Source organism: Osmerus mordax, chromosome 12 (genome assembly GCF_038355195.1).
Source record: "Osmerus mordax isolate fOsmMor3 chromosome 12, fOsmMor3.pri, whole genome shotgun sequence".
Classification (NCBI taxonomy): domain Eukaryota; kingdom Metazoa; phylum Chordata; class Actinopteri; order Osmeriformes; family Osmeridae; genus Osmerus; species Osmerus mordax.
In genome coordinates this window covers 9127337-9143540 of record NC_090061.1, presented here as the reverse complement: position 1 = coordinate 9143540, position 16204 = coordinate 9127337, and the positions used below count along the sequence as shown (strand labels likewise).

General features: G+C 48.0%; 1 protein-coding gene across 2 annotated transcripts; it reads right to left on the bottom strand.

Moving 5' to 3' along the window:
- Nucleotides 1–80: 80 nt before the first annotated feature.
- Nucleotides 81–14669, bottom strand: dlg3 (discs, large homolog 3 (Drosophila)). 2 transcript variants are annotated; one of them, XM_067248395.1, is made up of 12 exons: nt 14352–14669; nt 9237–9351; nt 7762–7938; nt 7535–7610; nt 6643–6742; nt 4977–5018; nt 4603–4653; nt 4385–4486; nt 4089–4261; nt 3739–3848; nt 3536–3627; nt 81–3406 (listed from the first exon to the last, which is right to left on the bottom strand). In XM_067248395.1, the coding sequence occupies exons 2-12, from the start codon at nt 9305–9307 to the stop codon at nt 3300–3302; spliced, it is 1101 nt and encodes a 366-aa protein (XP_067104496.1). In that variant the 5' UTR covers nt 9308–9351; nt 14352–14669; the 3' UTR covers nt 81–3299. The 2 variants fall into 2 exon arrangements, with proteins under 2 accessions (XP_067104496.1, XP_067104495.1); XM_067248394.1 differs by lacking the exon at nt 14352–14669 and adding an exon at nt 10591–10952.
- Between the last annotated feature and the right edge of the window lie 1535 nt (nt 14670–16204).

The window sequence follows — 16204 nt, the reverse complement described above, 5'->3', positions numbered from 1 at the left end:
AATTAAACGTGAAACCTAATTTATTACAGTTTGTAAAAAAAGAAAAGAATGTTGAAATAAAATGCACATCAATTTGATAACCGAGTCACATATTTTATTATTTTCAAACAAATAAACTCTTGTCAAGTCCCCAAAAAATAAACCCAAACAAAAAAAAGGTTGCAGGAGTGTGTTCGCTCATCATAACTAGGACAGGGAAGACCTTGTGGCCCAGTGTCCTGGTAGGCTATACCACCTGCAGTGACAGGAAGGGAATTACTGTACAATCAAAGGGTTCAGGTTCGTAAGAACTTACTGCACAAGTGTGCCGTCACATTAACAACTCATCACCCAAAAGGACAAACCAGAAACCCTAACCCCCCGAAAAAAACGTATGTCATCGCCATCTCTCTCACTGGGACAAAGAACCTCGTTCAGTTCAACACACTCAGAGGCATTCAAGTTCCATCTAGTCTGATTCCACAACCTCAATGGAGAGTTCAAATAAAATCAAGTTCTTTGGGCTTTATTGACATGGCTGACCGAGGTATAAATACCAGACACATTGTTAACAGTCAGCTGTGTTTCAACTGAACACCAGACGACCAATTCTAAAACTTCTAAATGAGATATTGATCAATGCTTCTGGCTTGTGTGATGTCATCTTGTAGGTTTGCTGCCTGCGTTTCATTTTATTTTATATATATATATATATTTGTTTGTTTTTTTACATATTTTTTTAATCTATACACCCAGACACATTCCACAAGAAATCACAAGTAGACAGGCCCTACTTGAGGGAATTCAATTCCCAACTGACTAGTTCAAAGTGTTCCAATAGGCAGCTGAAGAGATTTGTTTATAGAGAAATACCAACAATACGGCACATTTGTATGGAAATGATATCTCAGAATAGCTCAAAGTTTACTTACCTGACATTTGTGATCTATAAAACATGTTTGTCCCAGTTTGTTTCACACATGCATGAAGCACAGGTGAGGGGCTCTGCTGGGGGAGGGGCATATTTACATTTTACAGCTACCACACCCTTTTTGAAACAGTCTGCAAGCAGTTTATAAATGGCTCTGTTCCCTTCGGTTTATTCCCTGAACTCTGGTTTTGACACAGGTAAATGACAGCTGGTTTAGCAGTGGTGCCTGGCAGGTAGACACTTGTTCATAAAATGCCTGCAGGTACAGGTGCTCTGGGGGCAGGGGGAGCAAGGGGCCCAGAGGGCCCAGAGGGCCCAGAGGGCGAGGGGACCACTTCCTGTTGAGTGGGAGGAAGCTGGTCTGGCTCTCTGATGGCTGAGTTAAAAAATGAAAATAAAAACGCCTTTCCCCTCTTCAGAAAAAAACCTAAATGTTCACAGGGTCAGGGGCCACAGTATTCCTTCTTCAAGTCAGACACGTCCCCTCCCTCACATGTACACAAACACAGTGCCAAGATCCCTACAGGAACATAGGACGGGTCGCTTCAATCCTGCTGGATCCACACAGCCAAGTCATGCAAGGGTTACCAAACTGGTGGTCTTGACAAAGCTTTACCACACCTTACAAAAAAGAAAAAAAGATAAGACATAATACATCCTCTTATTAAAATGATTCGATTGCAGATGCCTTTAAAATGCGCAGAGGCAGTTGCCAGTGCGCTCTCCTTCACGTCTAGACAGCTGTGAACTCTCTGTTCCGCCTCGCCACTCAGACATGGCCCTGGAGTCTCGGGGGAAATGGGATCTGTGCATTAGAATCCTGAGCTGGCCTAGCTCGCCCCGGACATACCATAGGGCTCAACACAGTGGTTAAACACCTGCCCGGAACATATTGAAAAATCATTCTTAAATTTCATAGCTACACAAAATACAAGATTTAATGTAACCCATCTTTAGTGTTTCTTTCCCAAGGGTGAGGGTGGGTAGGAGGGGGGACAATCCAAAACTGGTTATATTGACTCTTTAATTGTTAGGACATCCAATACAATTATTGTCTTGTTCTACCCGTTTTAAGGCCACCGTCATGGTGGCGTACAGGACAGTACCATGTGACCATTCAATCAGAAGAGAATCATCTTGGAAGGCAGAGAGTGTAATAGGGTGGTCTACTGCGTAACATGGGTGAGGAGGCTATTGCTGCCCAAATTGAAAAATCCAATAAATCTTCTATATTACACATGAAAAGGGGTTAAAATACAAGGGGGGAATAGGAAGCTACAGAGGTCCGACTCTGCATGTTATCTATTGCACTCACAAGTTGTAGGCCTCCCTGGAAGCAAGAGGAGAACACAGAGAAAGTAATGATTAAGAAAAAAGAATCTCCGGGTGGATTATTTGTAGCCTTCCTCACAAGGTACAGGTAGTCAAAGAACAGAATTAGTATTTGATGTAAGGCAGTTTGGTGTTTTGCAGAGAGCCCAGTTACACTTCTCTACCCCCATCCTTTACACAGAGCAGCTCAAAACCACAAGCGCAAAATCCCACAAAAAAACAAAACAAAGAAATGAAATCTAACAGCCCTCCAAATAGACAATTCTAGTGAAGTGTAAAACGTGTTGTTTTTAATATGTAGTAAAATCTCTGTAGGATTTTATCATTTATCTTGTGATTTTCATAATATAAATGTAGAGATTCGTAACTCATTTTCTTCCTTCTGTTCCGCCTCCAAAGAAGTCTTTATCAGCTGCAGTGCAAACAACTGGCCGCAGATCAAACAGCAAGCTGGTGCATGATAAATAGATCACCAGTTTGTAGGCTTCTTTCTCCATTGAGATCCTCCGCAGTTATTATAAACAAGAGAGATGACTCCACGAAATGTACCATCAGCTGGGCTTGATTTGATCCAGTCCTTGTAGAAAAACAACAACCCTTAATTGGTCTTCGCATTTCATCTGGCGCGTCTTTTTTAATGTGATTTGATGAACATTTACAAAGTGTTCCAACTTATGATTGGTCTCTTACTCCCCGCAACGTCTTTGAATCCCCGACTCCTCACTCCAGCATTCTGTAAAACATTCTGATCTTCACTGTCAGTCCGATTTCACAAAAAGGATTCATTCTTTTTTCCCTTTTTTGTTTTAAATGACAAATTCATTTTGGAATGGCATTTCCAGTCTTCAATGGATTTGCTGAGAAACTCATGCAGGGGTGTGCACAGTCACAGTAATGGTGATAAGACTTCTTTTCATTTGAGAGTAACATAATGATGACACTAAAACTTGATATGAAACATATCTGCAAAAAAGGGGGAGGAGCTATTTAGGTATGGGCGGGGTCTCAGGGAGGTGGGAGGAGTTCTGCAGAGCAGCAGACGGGACTGGCTGGGAGCTCAGAGCTTCTCTGCGGATGGGATCCAGATGTAGGGACCCGATTGTTCCTCGATGATCAGCTTGATTTTGTTGTAGATCTCCTCTAGTGAGTCACCCTGTACAATGGCTGTGGAAAGGGGGAGGGAGAAGGAGGGAGAAAGAGGGCGGGGAGAAAATATTTTGAGTATATTGTATTACATGTCTGGAAAATGCTCGTCCGTGAAGAAACATTTGTATCTAGACCTCCGGGGCTTACCTGTAAAGAATTCTCCAAACTCTTGTTCAAGCTTCATGGCTTTGTCGAACACTTTATTAGCCTGCTCGTATGTCTGCCTCTTATTCATGTCCCTGGAAGACACAGGCAGGGTTACACACTGCTGCTATGTGGAGGCTGAACAAGGCAGGCAGCAAAAAACCATACAACAGTGGACAGGACCATTCCATTCCCCCTAAACTTACATTAGAGCTTCAATGGATTTTGGTTTGATGAAGATTGCGATCGAATAAAGTTGTGCTTGTTGCAGTCGCTTTATAGCATTCCCAGACACGTCAAGAATACAGTGTTTTCCCTGTGGAAAAGGAGGGAGAGGCAGTGAATACATAACACCAAATACAAAGTCTTAGATTTCACTAGGAATTAATGACAGGTTTTGTTCCTGGCATCTAGGTTTCAGCGATTTAAGGCTTGCTATTTTGGGTACAGTGGTAGCTTTCACAACGACGGTGGTTTCGAATACTTGATTGTCTGAGGTACATTTTAAGACTCCTGGAACAAACAAGCGCTGGCTGCATGACGTGAACAGACCTACCCTCTCAGCCACAGCTCTGACAGACAGGATGCTGGTCCCGTACAGGTTCTCGTTGAACTGGCCCGCCTCGATGAACTTATTGTCCTGGATGTCCTTCTCCATCTGCTCTCGCGAGGCCACAAAGTGGTAGTCCTGGCCGTCCATCTCGTTCTCCCGCCGCGGACGAGTTGTGTCTGCAGGGAGGGACGCAGTCACAGACACGGGCTCATGAGGGACTTGTCGTTCGTGCCGCGAGGTCTCTAGTTGGTTCGCGCGCTCTGGGGATGGAACGTGTGTTCACTGTTGTATATACTCACGGGGAACGCAGGAGCCAAATTTGTGAGGGAACTCTGAGATGAGGTCATCGTTGACTCTGTCCTTCATGGGGCCCAGGATGATCACAGGCCTGGTGTAATGAACTGGGAGAGGCGACGGGTGCAGGGAGAGACGGGTCAGACAACGTGTTTGTGATCTAAATGTTCCCGTCCTCAGTGCCTGATGCACATCTACGATGAGGATGTCAGGGTTCACTTACTCTCCTGTCGGATCACTGGCTCGTAGGAGAGAATGGTGTCCTCCTGACCCTCTGCGGAACAGAAAGGAAACATCATCAGGAACCAAGTGTCTTACAGTCCCCCCCCGAGGAATGTCTCAGGAAATCCCTGTGTTGGATTAACTGTACAGCAGGACTTTCCCCCCAGTCTTTTCATGCAGATGGATCTCCCATAACGGCACATTAAAAAAGGGGCCTGGATGCATCTACTAAGAGTGTGATATCATCCCAGAGGAATTTCCAAGTGGCCACAAACGGCTGAAACAGAGCGGCCGTGGACACGGCACTGAGGAGAAGCAGCACGGGCCGCTCAGGAGGACAGAGCGTCTCTCTGAGGGTCCGGGAGGGTCACTCACTTGAGCTGCTTTCACTGTCGCTTGTGTTGGAGGTCAGGCATTCTGGAAAGTACAAGAACATGTTTAGTAGATCATAGTTGCCAAGCATCAACACATTAGATAAAAATACTCAGGGGTTCTCTCATTTGGACCAAAACATATTTTTGGGTCAAAGGCCGTCAAACGAACATCCAGAGAAAGAACAAGAAAGTGCTGATCCCACTGCACCCCCCAAGGTGAGAGGCAGGACCAGCAGAGAGAGGAGGAAGGACAACAGGTTCACCGCGGCAGCGGGACTCTCTATAGGGGAAGTGGTGGGAGGTGTCAGCAATAGGAAACGGAGCGTTTCCTAAAACCAAGTCCCAGACGACCCAGTCCGCCCCCATGCCAGTGTTGTCCTGGATGTGGATCTGTGGCTGGATGTGGATCTGTGGCTGGATGTGGATCTGTGGCTGGATGTGGATCTGTGGCTGGATGTGGATCTGTGGCTGGATGTGGATCTGTGGCTGGATGTGGATTGGTGGCTGGATGTGGATCTGTGGCTGGATGTGGATTTGTGGCTGGATGTGGATCTGTGGCTGGATGTGGATCTGTGTCTGCAGAGAACTATGAGGGCCAAGAGGAAACCCATTGGCACTGTTGGCTGAGGAAGTTGCAGTGGGAGGGCCACTGAGAGGCACTAGAAGGGAGGGCTTGATTAACTACTACACATATCAAAACCCCGTTCTTGGGAAAAACATGGCCTACTGGGCAAGTATCATGGAGCAACTATGGATAAAACACCAGCCCTAGCACTGGCCTCTCTGTACCAAATGGATGTGCTTTTGTGTACAGCGCTTACATTTTTCTTGAGCGTACATGCATCTATCTATATCTGCCTATGCTTAATTCAATACATTATGTATGTTAGGGCGTTAGCCTATGTTTGTGCATGGTACATTGCGTGTGTGTGGTTTAGCCATTGCCAGCTGGGCCTGCATTGACACAGCGTTCGTGCTCTGAGCTAAGGGGACAGCTGCTTGACACAGGACAACCACACACTTACTCAAACTCTTTGATCCATAAAAGTCATCGCTTAACCCTGGGAAGTCCTAGGTGTCCCGACAGGTGAGAGCAGAAACAAAGAGAAGAGAGCAGACAGGAAGAAGAGGAGGTTAGTGAGAGCTGGGACAGGGCAGAGACAGAGAGGGAGGGAGGGAGAGGGAGGGAGGTGTGTGATGCTGGCCTGGTGGAGAACATGCCTACCTGTCCAGGCCCACCAACACAAGGCACTGTGCTCATTAAGCCTGGGCCTTTATTGCTAATAAGCCCGGGCCTTTCAATGACGCTAGCCCAACCCTGTTAAGATTAGTGTGCTGACCCGTTGGTGCGAGCTTTTTAGCGCTGTGGTCCCAGTTAAGGAGACGTGTTGAGCGTCTGTGGCTGAAGGCCTGTTTGGGACTAACAGGTTCCAGGTCAAGAGCAACACAGTCTCCACTGGGGCCACGGCAGGCAGGCAGGCAGACCCCCACACCTGAGCAGTCGTCTCTGGGTGGGAGTGAGGGAGGGAGGGGCGGGGGGGTTAGAGGCGCCGAGCATGCGGCTACAGTCTGACCCCCCAGAATGGAAAGATGAGGTTGAGAGAAGGAGGTGTGAAGCATGAAAGGAAAGCGCGAAAACTCCCCTCTGTCCCACAAGCGGTACTCACGTTCGGATTCCACCAACTCCTGCACAATATTCTCCTTGCTCTTGTAAAACGGGAACTTGCGTGAGAGGTTGAAGCTTTTTTTGCGCTTTACTTTGACTGGCTGCTTGGAGATGAGTGGATGGAGGGAGGGGGAGGGGCCCAGTGAGGGGGATGAAACAGAAACACAACAGAACGTGTTTCAATGTGGAGGACATCAAACAATCATGCAAAACGGACCAAACAGAAATCAATGTGGAATCATGATTGAAGTGGGAGAAGCGTGTCGCTGGGGTGAAATGAATGGGGTGAAAACACTAATGCAAAAGGGGAGGCGCTTTTGTTTTTGACAATTTTAAGATTCGGTTCACGTTCAACCCTGTGATATTAATATGCATTACTATGAACTGACATTAGTCTTCAAAGTACTGAGGCTTCATAGACTACTAAGTACTGAGACTTTGCCAATTGAGAATTTCTAAAAATGGTGGAGCCCCAGTGTTGGTAAACCAGGGCATAATCTCATTACTTGACAAGTCAGGACTACATTCAGACAGAGATCTATTGTAAAGGACTTAAATAGGTCCAGTTAAGACAGTTGGAAGTCTCCTGGGACCACACTGCTCTCTAGAGAGACTATACAGAGCTGTGATTGTCATGCCAGTAACATAAGCCTGTTCCTCCCTCCCTCTCTCCCTGTCTTCAGTGAGCAGGTGCGCACTCCTGTTCCCATCCCATGGGAGGAGGGAGAGAAGGAGGGAGGGAGGGAGGGAGGGAGGGAAGGAGGGAGGGGGGGGGGGGGGGGAGGGAGGGGAAGTGGGTTGGCGCCGGCTCCCTGAAAGCCCGGGAGAAACCAAGCCTCCAGAGACCAGGCCTCCAGAGACCAGGCCTCCAGAGACCAGGCCTCCTCACTCACCCTGTTGGACTCGATCATGCCCGTCCTGGCGTGGAACTTGACTGTTTTTAACCTGGCCCGCTCTTTCTTCTCCACCCTGCAGAAGAGACATGACAGGTTTAGAGTGGGAGTCGTGTTCGGGGCTGCTTGGCTGGGGCCGAGCCGGTGGTACAGGCGCTCAGCCAGTCTGCCTGCGTGGCGTCAAGTGCACAGAGCAGTAGCCCTGCCGGACGGGTGACTGACTGCACCTTTTCTTGCTGGGAATGACCCCGATCTGCTCGCTCTCGCCGTGGGGCGTGACCAGCCGCGCCTGCCACCACTCGTCATCGGAGGCGTTGATGACATGCAGGATGTCCCCGTAGGAGAAGCTCAGGCCCTGGCTGGGCAGACAGCTGTCCCTGGTCCTGTCATAGTCAAACAGGGCTCTGCAGCCACAGAGGGAGGGGAAGATGGAGGAAGAGACACATGCACAAGGTGTGTTAGTGTCACTTTGCAAAATATCTTCTTGTGACACAATGGCGTCTCACAAGCCCTGTTGTTGGCCCACAGTTTTCGGTGTCATCGCGTTGTGTGTGTGGCCGGTCAGACAGGTAGGAAGGAATTCTTGCTTTACAGGTTCTCGTCTTCGTCAAACAAAAAGCTCTATATATATATATATAACACAGGCGGTCTCAATCCACAGAAAACAAGGTTTAGTCAAGTGGGAATGTGGCTACTGCCTGAAGTCCTACCTCCCAGTTAACCTGTTATAGACCGTCCCAGCAGAGCACTGGCAGTGTGTGGTGCAGCCAGGTAGCTTTAACACAGCGACACACAGAAAGCGGCGCTGTGGGTGTGTGTGTGTGTCGGCGGAGCGTGTGAGCACCTGAGAGGCCTACTCCTCCACATTCCTGAGGGCTTGGGAGGACATCGCTGCTGCTGTTAGCGCAGCGGGCTAACTAGACAGCCTTTCCTACATAGCTGTGTGTTTACTCACCCACACACTACACACACTACACACACTACACACACGCGCGCGCACACAGCACACTCCACTCCCCTACACACAGGCTTGGCTTTACATTTCTAGCCGGATCCAGACCTGATAGTAGTAGCAAGATTGAGTCTTTGTGTCTGTAAACATGGCAAATGCTGTGGACAGGTCCAGAGTCACAGAGCTGTATGCTGGGGGCTTACGGTTAGCCAGCCACCTGGGCTAGCGCTGAGTACAGTACGAGGCCTGGGCCCCAGTGCTGCATCACAGGGTAATCCTATTCACCTTGACCCCCTTGAGCCTCTCCTGACTCAGGCAGCTGCACTCATTACTGGAGAAGCCTGCCACCTGTTCCACTCTCTGACCGAGGGGCCATACAATCTGGCGACAGGCCCGCTACAAAATAAAATGGACGCCACAGTAAAGGCTGTCACCAGCTTCCCATGACATATACCGTGCTGGCAGCATCGATGGGAATTCCTGTCCATCATTTTTGATAGGAGTCAAACTAAGATAAGACTGTCAGTTATTAACAAAATGATTTACAACCAAATATAAGCACTAGTGTGGGTTAGGTGATGGTTAAGGTGATGGTTGAAAAAATAAATGATTAACCTTAGACTATAAGAAATACTGTGTCCTTGTTTGGGGTATAATGGGTAACGTATCGTGAGAGTAGCAGATCCTCCAGTGTGTGTGTGTGTGTGTGTGTGTGTGTGTGTGTGTGTGTGTGTGTGTGTGAGAGCGTACCTGACGTAGAGGGAGCGTTTCTCGCTGGTGCGCAGGGAGCCCGATCCCGAGCTCATGCTGCTGTTCATCATCTGCTCCCTCAGGTCGTGGATCTTCGACTCAAAGCGGCTGTACTCTGCAGACACACACACACACAATGCTGTCAACATCCCCAACGTTTACACCACACACGCAACACACACCGCTTCCAGTTTCTCTGCTGTATGCAGCTAGGGCTTTGTCACCCACAATAATTACATCAAAACCTACTGGAAAATGCTATATGACCATGGCATAGAGAAGCTAACACAGTCCTTAGATCTATCCTCTCCTTATATGTGCACTGGTTCCAGCTGGGCTCTGGGGAGGTAGAGGGGAGATAGAGGGGCTGGGCCCTGGGGAGGTAGAGGGGAGATAGAGGGGCTGGGCTCTGGGGAGGTAGAGGGGAGATAGAGGGGCTGGGCTCTGGGGAGGTAGAGGGGAGATAGAGGGGCTGGGCTCTGGGGAGGTAGAGGGGCTGAGGTTCAGCGTCTCCTCTCAGCCTGATTAATGACCCCGCAAGCAGATGGAGCTTCGCCATGTATCAGCCTCACACTTCCACTAATATCTTCTGTCAGCCCATTCATTATGTGGATTAATTACATTCAACATGGACTCTTTAGCGCCATAAAAAAAAAGAAGGAAGGCCTCCAACTAAATTCAGCGGATGACCATTTGTCACAGTGTATAAATCCACACTGTGGTGGAGTAGAGGCTGATGTATGAATCCACCTGAGCCCCCTGCTCCTCATTAAACATGCACTCATTAACTGTGTTTGTGTGTGTGTACATGCAAGCTCTGCTCAGGGTGCTAGAACAAGCCAGGCGAGCCACCCATAGAACACACACGACACTGGGCAACAGGACAAAACAAGGCAGAGAGAGACCGAGAGAGCTAGCTAGAAAAACAAGTTATCATGTGATAGCACACCAGGTAGGTAACACAGTAACACCACAAAGGCTCGAGTGTCCGAACGTGGGCCCTGTCCTTGTTAATTACCGACGGTACGACAGTCATACAAGATAGGAACAGATAAGGCCATATAGAGCCAAACACTGACATCTGATCGGATTTCAGTTACCTCAGTATAGGTATTATGCTATTTATGATACCTCGGTGTACGTAACAAACCTTCATATTGACATCAACATAAGTGTGTTGCATCAAAAGCCTATGTGTATCTTGGAGCAGCTAAACAGCAGGCCTTAACGACATACCATATCCATGACTATCATAAGAAACAAGTTTAATCTCAGGCAACCCTTTTTCTTGTTCATTTAAAATCTAATGTTGAAAGTATGTAGTCTGCAAGCGACCCTGTAAGGCTTTACTCACCTAATCAAACTAGACATGGTGCGACCGTTAAAAACACGTTCCCTTTCCGAACGACATGAGAATTACAGATCAAAGTCCAGATATTGGGTGTGACTGCGGCCGGTAGGTAGCCTAGAAAAACAAACACAACCATCCCTCGGGCTCAGCTGATAGTTGTTGTTCCTCTCAAGTCCCTGGGTTTAGACGCAGAAATCCCTGTCAGGTGTGAAAACAGGCCGATTCTCCTCGCAGCCCCCCGACTCTGCCTCTGCCGTAGCCCCCAACCGAAACCCAGAGTGGATTCAAAGCAAACAGAAACTGCGCCCTAAGCCATCTGCCTGCTCCCCGCCCTGCTCTCTCTCTGCTTCAGCAGGCCAGGAGTTAGGCTCAACCACAAGGGAGAGAGTGACACAGCAAGGTGAGGTAACCCGACACCACCTGCCTGTAACCAGGGGCAACGCCCCAGCAGTCAGGGGGCCCATGGGACAGCGTATACGGAAGCAGTCAGGATTCTAGTCCACGGGCCTCTCAGACACAGCAGCAGGAGCAGGAGGAGGAGGGGGGACTCCAGAGAGCAGAGAGACCAGGAAGGGGAGGAGTAGGAAGGATAAGAAACAAAAGAGTCACAAGAGAGAGGCTGTTCTACCTCACAACACCCACAACACACAACGGCCCAACCAGTGGGAACGAGACGGTAGGTGAAGCTGGGGCCACGGCATTCCTGGAGGGCTGTCATTACCATCAAGGCTTAACCACCACCACCACCACCACCACCAGAGCCTCGAGAGCAGGCAGAGAAGACCACCCTGCAGACAGGCCTTCTCCAGCTGCTGCCTGGCTCCACAGGGAACAACAGTGGGAGAAACAGCTGTAGTTTGCCGCAGTCGGCCTGGTCTGGTGCGTCTACACCCGGGGACTCGCCTGTCACCTGATCCACACTGGGGAGTCCGTCCCCAGGTTGTAACCTAGCAACAACAACCTCCCTAGCCAAACACATAGCACTTCAAAGTTTGAGGGGATGGCAGCGAGGAGAGCAGCGCATCACTTGGGCTGACCCGTGAGGAAGAGAATAGGGAAGTGAAGTGAGGGAAAGTGGGTCATGTCTGCATCTCCCTCCCTCATACTGCATGTCCTCATTAGTTGTACTCCCTTTTATTTTGGGTAGTGGGCTGTCGACCGCTTTTCTCTTGATCCAGTTATGCAACACGGCGGCAGGCATGTGTTAGTAATATGAGAGCGTGTTAGGTTCCACGGGTTAGTCCAGGCCCTGACCACTGTTCTACAGTGGCCAGGGAACATGTAAACCCAGGCTTTACCATGACTGAAAATGTTCTTTGTAGGAAACATGGGGGACATGAGTCCTCCAGGGTCTGCACCACCCACCACCTGAATGAACAGGGATGAAGTCTACTGCATCCGTTTACACTGTGGACTCCCCAGCCCTGTCCTTCCATCACCGCCACTGAAGCAGAGTGGGAGCACTGGGCATGGGGAAGCTCCACAGCGGGCTGGGAGGAGAGGGAGCGCCGAGTGTTGGGAGGCTGCCTCCCTGCTACAGCCCCATGTCATCTTTAGCTCTGGCCCTCCATCAGAGATGTGTGTGTGTGTGTGTGAGTGAGTGTGTGAGAGAGAGTGAGTGAAGGCTGCGGAGCTCTAGCCCCTGGGAGGAGTCCAGGCAGCCTGCCCAGCATGAACCAGCATTCACACTCCAGTTAGCCCCTGACTGACGGTCCCCTACTCCCCTGCCCTCCACAGCACACTGTGGACCCTCCTTGGCTGGCCAGGCCAGAGTTGAGGACAAGGCAGGGCAGGGGGAGCCGTTCCAGCGGCTGGCTGCACATCTCAGAGGATCAGTGGGGGATGCAGGAAGTCAATCATTTGCCAGCCATCTTGACTCATCCGTTTAGACTGGTTAAGCATTGCCAGCTCAATAGTGTCCTTCACTGTCCTACAAAAGAGCCACATTACAAGGAAGGATTTATCGCTGGCTTGAGGCATCGTAGATAACGCAGACCTCACTTCACGCGGTCTTATCTGAGACTGCTTGACTGCCGAGGTGTATGAAAAAGAAAAACAGCAGGGGAAAGGGAGCTTCATATTCAAAATGTCCTCAAATGAGATGGCCTTAGCTGTGCTGGGAGGCTTTGACAGTAGCCCTGACTACTTACAGAACCTGGACACACCTCAATCCTGTGAGGGACTAACTGACTATGCAGTGACCTGTGGGCTATTTCCAGAGACAGGACAGCTCTATGGAGGGTTATTACAGCAAGTATTCTTCTGCTTGATGTTTTATTAGAGGCATCAAGAATATGGGGAGAGAACAAGCTACGACATATACGGCTGCATTCCTCTCCTAGTCCAGGCTGAGAGAAGAGCAGAGATCTAAAGCTCATAATATCCTTTCCTTTGTTGTTGCAGCATGTGCATACCTTGGATCTACATGCTGAGAATGTGTGTGTGTATAGAACAGCAGAACAAGTAAGCCCACCTGCCAGACATCCTCTGTGAATTTCTACTGCAAATGAGATATTGAGACTCACGGTCTCTTAAAAGATAAAAGACAACCAAATCAACACCATGTACACGTTAATGTAAGAGCATTGTTCTGCTTGTTGGATTTCAGGGACACCTCTATGAACTTTAAACAAACCCAACAAAGATGAATACCATGCTGATTAAGAATGTGAATAGCGATGATGTTTAATTCACATTCTTTCACAAGGTCACTTCCTGAACAGACAGAAAAGCTTCCACGCACCTGCTTACACCACGCCTCTCTGACCACCTTTCCAACCAAATGTCTAGGGCCAAATATAATATCTGACAAAAGTAGGTATTACGCAACCTTTGGAGTCTTCAACACTAAAACATTAAACAAGATAGCAAAAGCAAATGATTCATTATCTAAATTATCTGGAATACTGAGTAAGTTGCGTCACTACCCAGACTTACTGTAACTATTCATGTGTGGAAAATGTGAAGAACTTTAAATCGTTTGTGACAGGTTAGTTATAAGAAGTCCCGAAGCTCAAGCCACTGGCAATCTTAAAACACGTTTAGTCTCCACCAGAACAAAAATCCGGCAGAAGGAGATGCATTTCTTTAAATGTAAAACATAGCCTTAACACTGATAAAAATTTATAAAAAAGAACCCACAAACAACTTAAAAATATAGCTAGACTTAATGTCAAGAAGCCACATTAACCTCTACCACATTCCTGTACGTGTTTGACCCTACGTCAGTGTGCGTGTACTACTAGGCGAGGTGAGTGTTTACTGTATTTGAAGTGGTACCGGGGAACCAGAGCTGCCAGGCCCGGATTGTTTAACGTCCGAAACAGATTACTTTCAAGTGTTTTCTCAGAAAGCCAACCAAGATACCAAAGTTAGATACCCAAATTAGCTACCTGACTGCGATTAACTACCACACAAGCCAATAGTCCCATAGTTGGTATCAATTTAGATCAAAATAGCTACCCTGGCAAACCAGCAAATGGGACTAATCCACAGCGCAAGATTATCTTGTAGCTAGCTAACTAGATTCTACTCGCCCTGCGGCTTGAAGCTATGCTAGCTAGTTAGCTAGCTCTAGACTTCATACCAACAATTAGTTGGCAAGCCAGTTCATTCAGAAAATGTTCAATGCGGTAACTAACATTATAACCAACATCTCCGCGGCTAATACCTACAAAATGTTCTTGGCTTTTTATTTTTGTCTCGTGCACAACACAAGGCACATTCACTTTATCACATTTCATTCGCATATGCAATTTCCTCACCTCAGTCGGTTCAATGCAGTTTTGAATAACTTTGCAGCCCGTTGTGATCTTAACAGCTACATCCAGCCGACTGGGAATTCATGCGGCTTCTTCTTGCCTGGTACATTCAAGCCCAACCCCCATTAACGTTCGAAGTCGGAGCCAAAAAAGTTTAAAACTTCACCCTTTGTAATATTTATTTAAATCCACGGTTTATGTTAACCTTCGCCTTGCTGCTATTCTCTCCCCCACTTGGCAGTGTTTCCTTTATCCTCGTTCACTATCCGCAGATACCGGTCCACCATTCACAAGAGACGGAAAACGAAACACGGAGGAGGAACAACAGCTCCTCGGTTGCCCGCCTTGCAGTTGCTCTCCTCAGTACAGGGACGCCCCTGAACCTGAATCCTGGAACTGTAGAAGCCAATCAGCCACCGGCGCTCGGTACTGTCCTCATTTGCAAAGCAGACTTGCCTAAAGATAAACCTAAGCATAAAGCTGCCACACTTATCAAGTGAAAACATGTACAGTATGCTACTGTACATAAACAAATCAACCATGTCAACAATGAGCTGTTTTTACTTCATTATATTGCTCTGTAGCCTACTAATTAGGCATTGTTCACGAATCGTGTACAAACCGATGAAAGACTTGATTCTGTATTTATGCGGTTGTTGATGTCACCCGTCTTCTTGCCCCACATCATGAACTACCTGCATGTCGCTTATCTGCACATCTCAGTCCTAGTAAGAACTGCCTTATGATTATTCAGCACTTCTGTTCAACAGTGTGAAGATCAACATGACTTTGACAATAGTCAAGGCTGAACTGTTTATGCTATTGCTCAGCCCCATTGTAACAGGTCTAGTGCAGACGGTTTAAGATACAATAATTATTTCTAAGCGGCTGGTATTGATCTGGATCCTTAAGTATTTTCTGCGTGTGTTGTTTGTAAATGTACTGTATTTGTATGTGTCTGTTTGTGTGTCATGCTCTAATTGCTATAGCTGCCTACAGGCAGTTGTCCTACCTTCTGGCCGGTACTGGGCGATGATGGTGACGGTTTGTCCAGCCCTCTTGAGAGCGGCGGCCGCCTGCTCGTGGGTGGCGTTGCGCAGGTTGACCCCGTTTACCTGAGATGGAGACACACACACAAAGACTCAGCACAGGAGCATGCGCATGGGCCAACGCTGAGTGCTGCTACAGGATCAACCGTGTCTGTAGATAAGAGCACATGGACGGTGGGGGTGGACAGGATCCTGAATGAGGGAATGCAAGCCCTGGAGCCCGGGTGACGGACAGGTTGATGGCCCAGCTTGATTCACGGGGACGGAGAACTGATTGAGTCTGTCCAGCATGAACAGAGAAGGCTATCCTCTAGTGGATCACCAGCTGGATGATTTCATTTTAATCAGTGGAGGTATGACCTTGCAGCAACGAGAGGTCCTAGGACTGGACAATCACTCGTTTAACTTCCCTGTAGGGACATTGGGCAGATGTACACTCTAGAAAGGTTCTAATCTGCTGTCATGGGGGTTCCTGTGTTTGACACGAGAGAGTATTTGTATAAATGAAACGCTGAACTTGAGTGGAGTATTACATGCCAGCTGATCTGTATCTTTTAGTTCTCATTCTGTTTCGTTTTTATTATTTGTTACCCCCGTGTCATCAGTCTCAGTTGAATGACATGAGTTGTCTGCTTGCATTGACCTTGTACTTTGTATCCCTTGGATCTAGCTGCGGTAGGTAGTTAGCTACAAGTTCTGATACAACATATAATTATTAATTATAAAGTCCTAGTGCACCAAGCTGCTGTAGTCTGCAGTATAGCGACTGACCGAGAGGATTCGGTCTCCCCTCCTCAGCTCTCCACT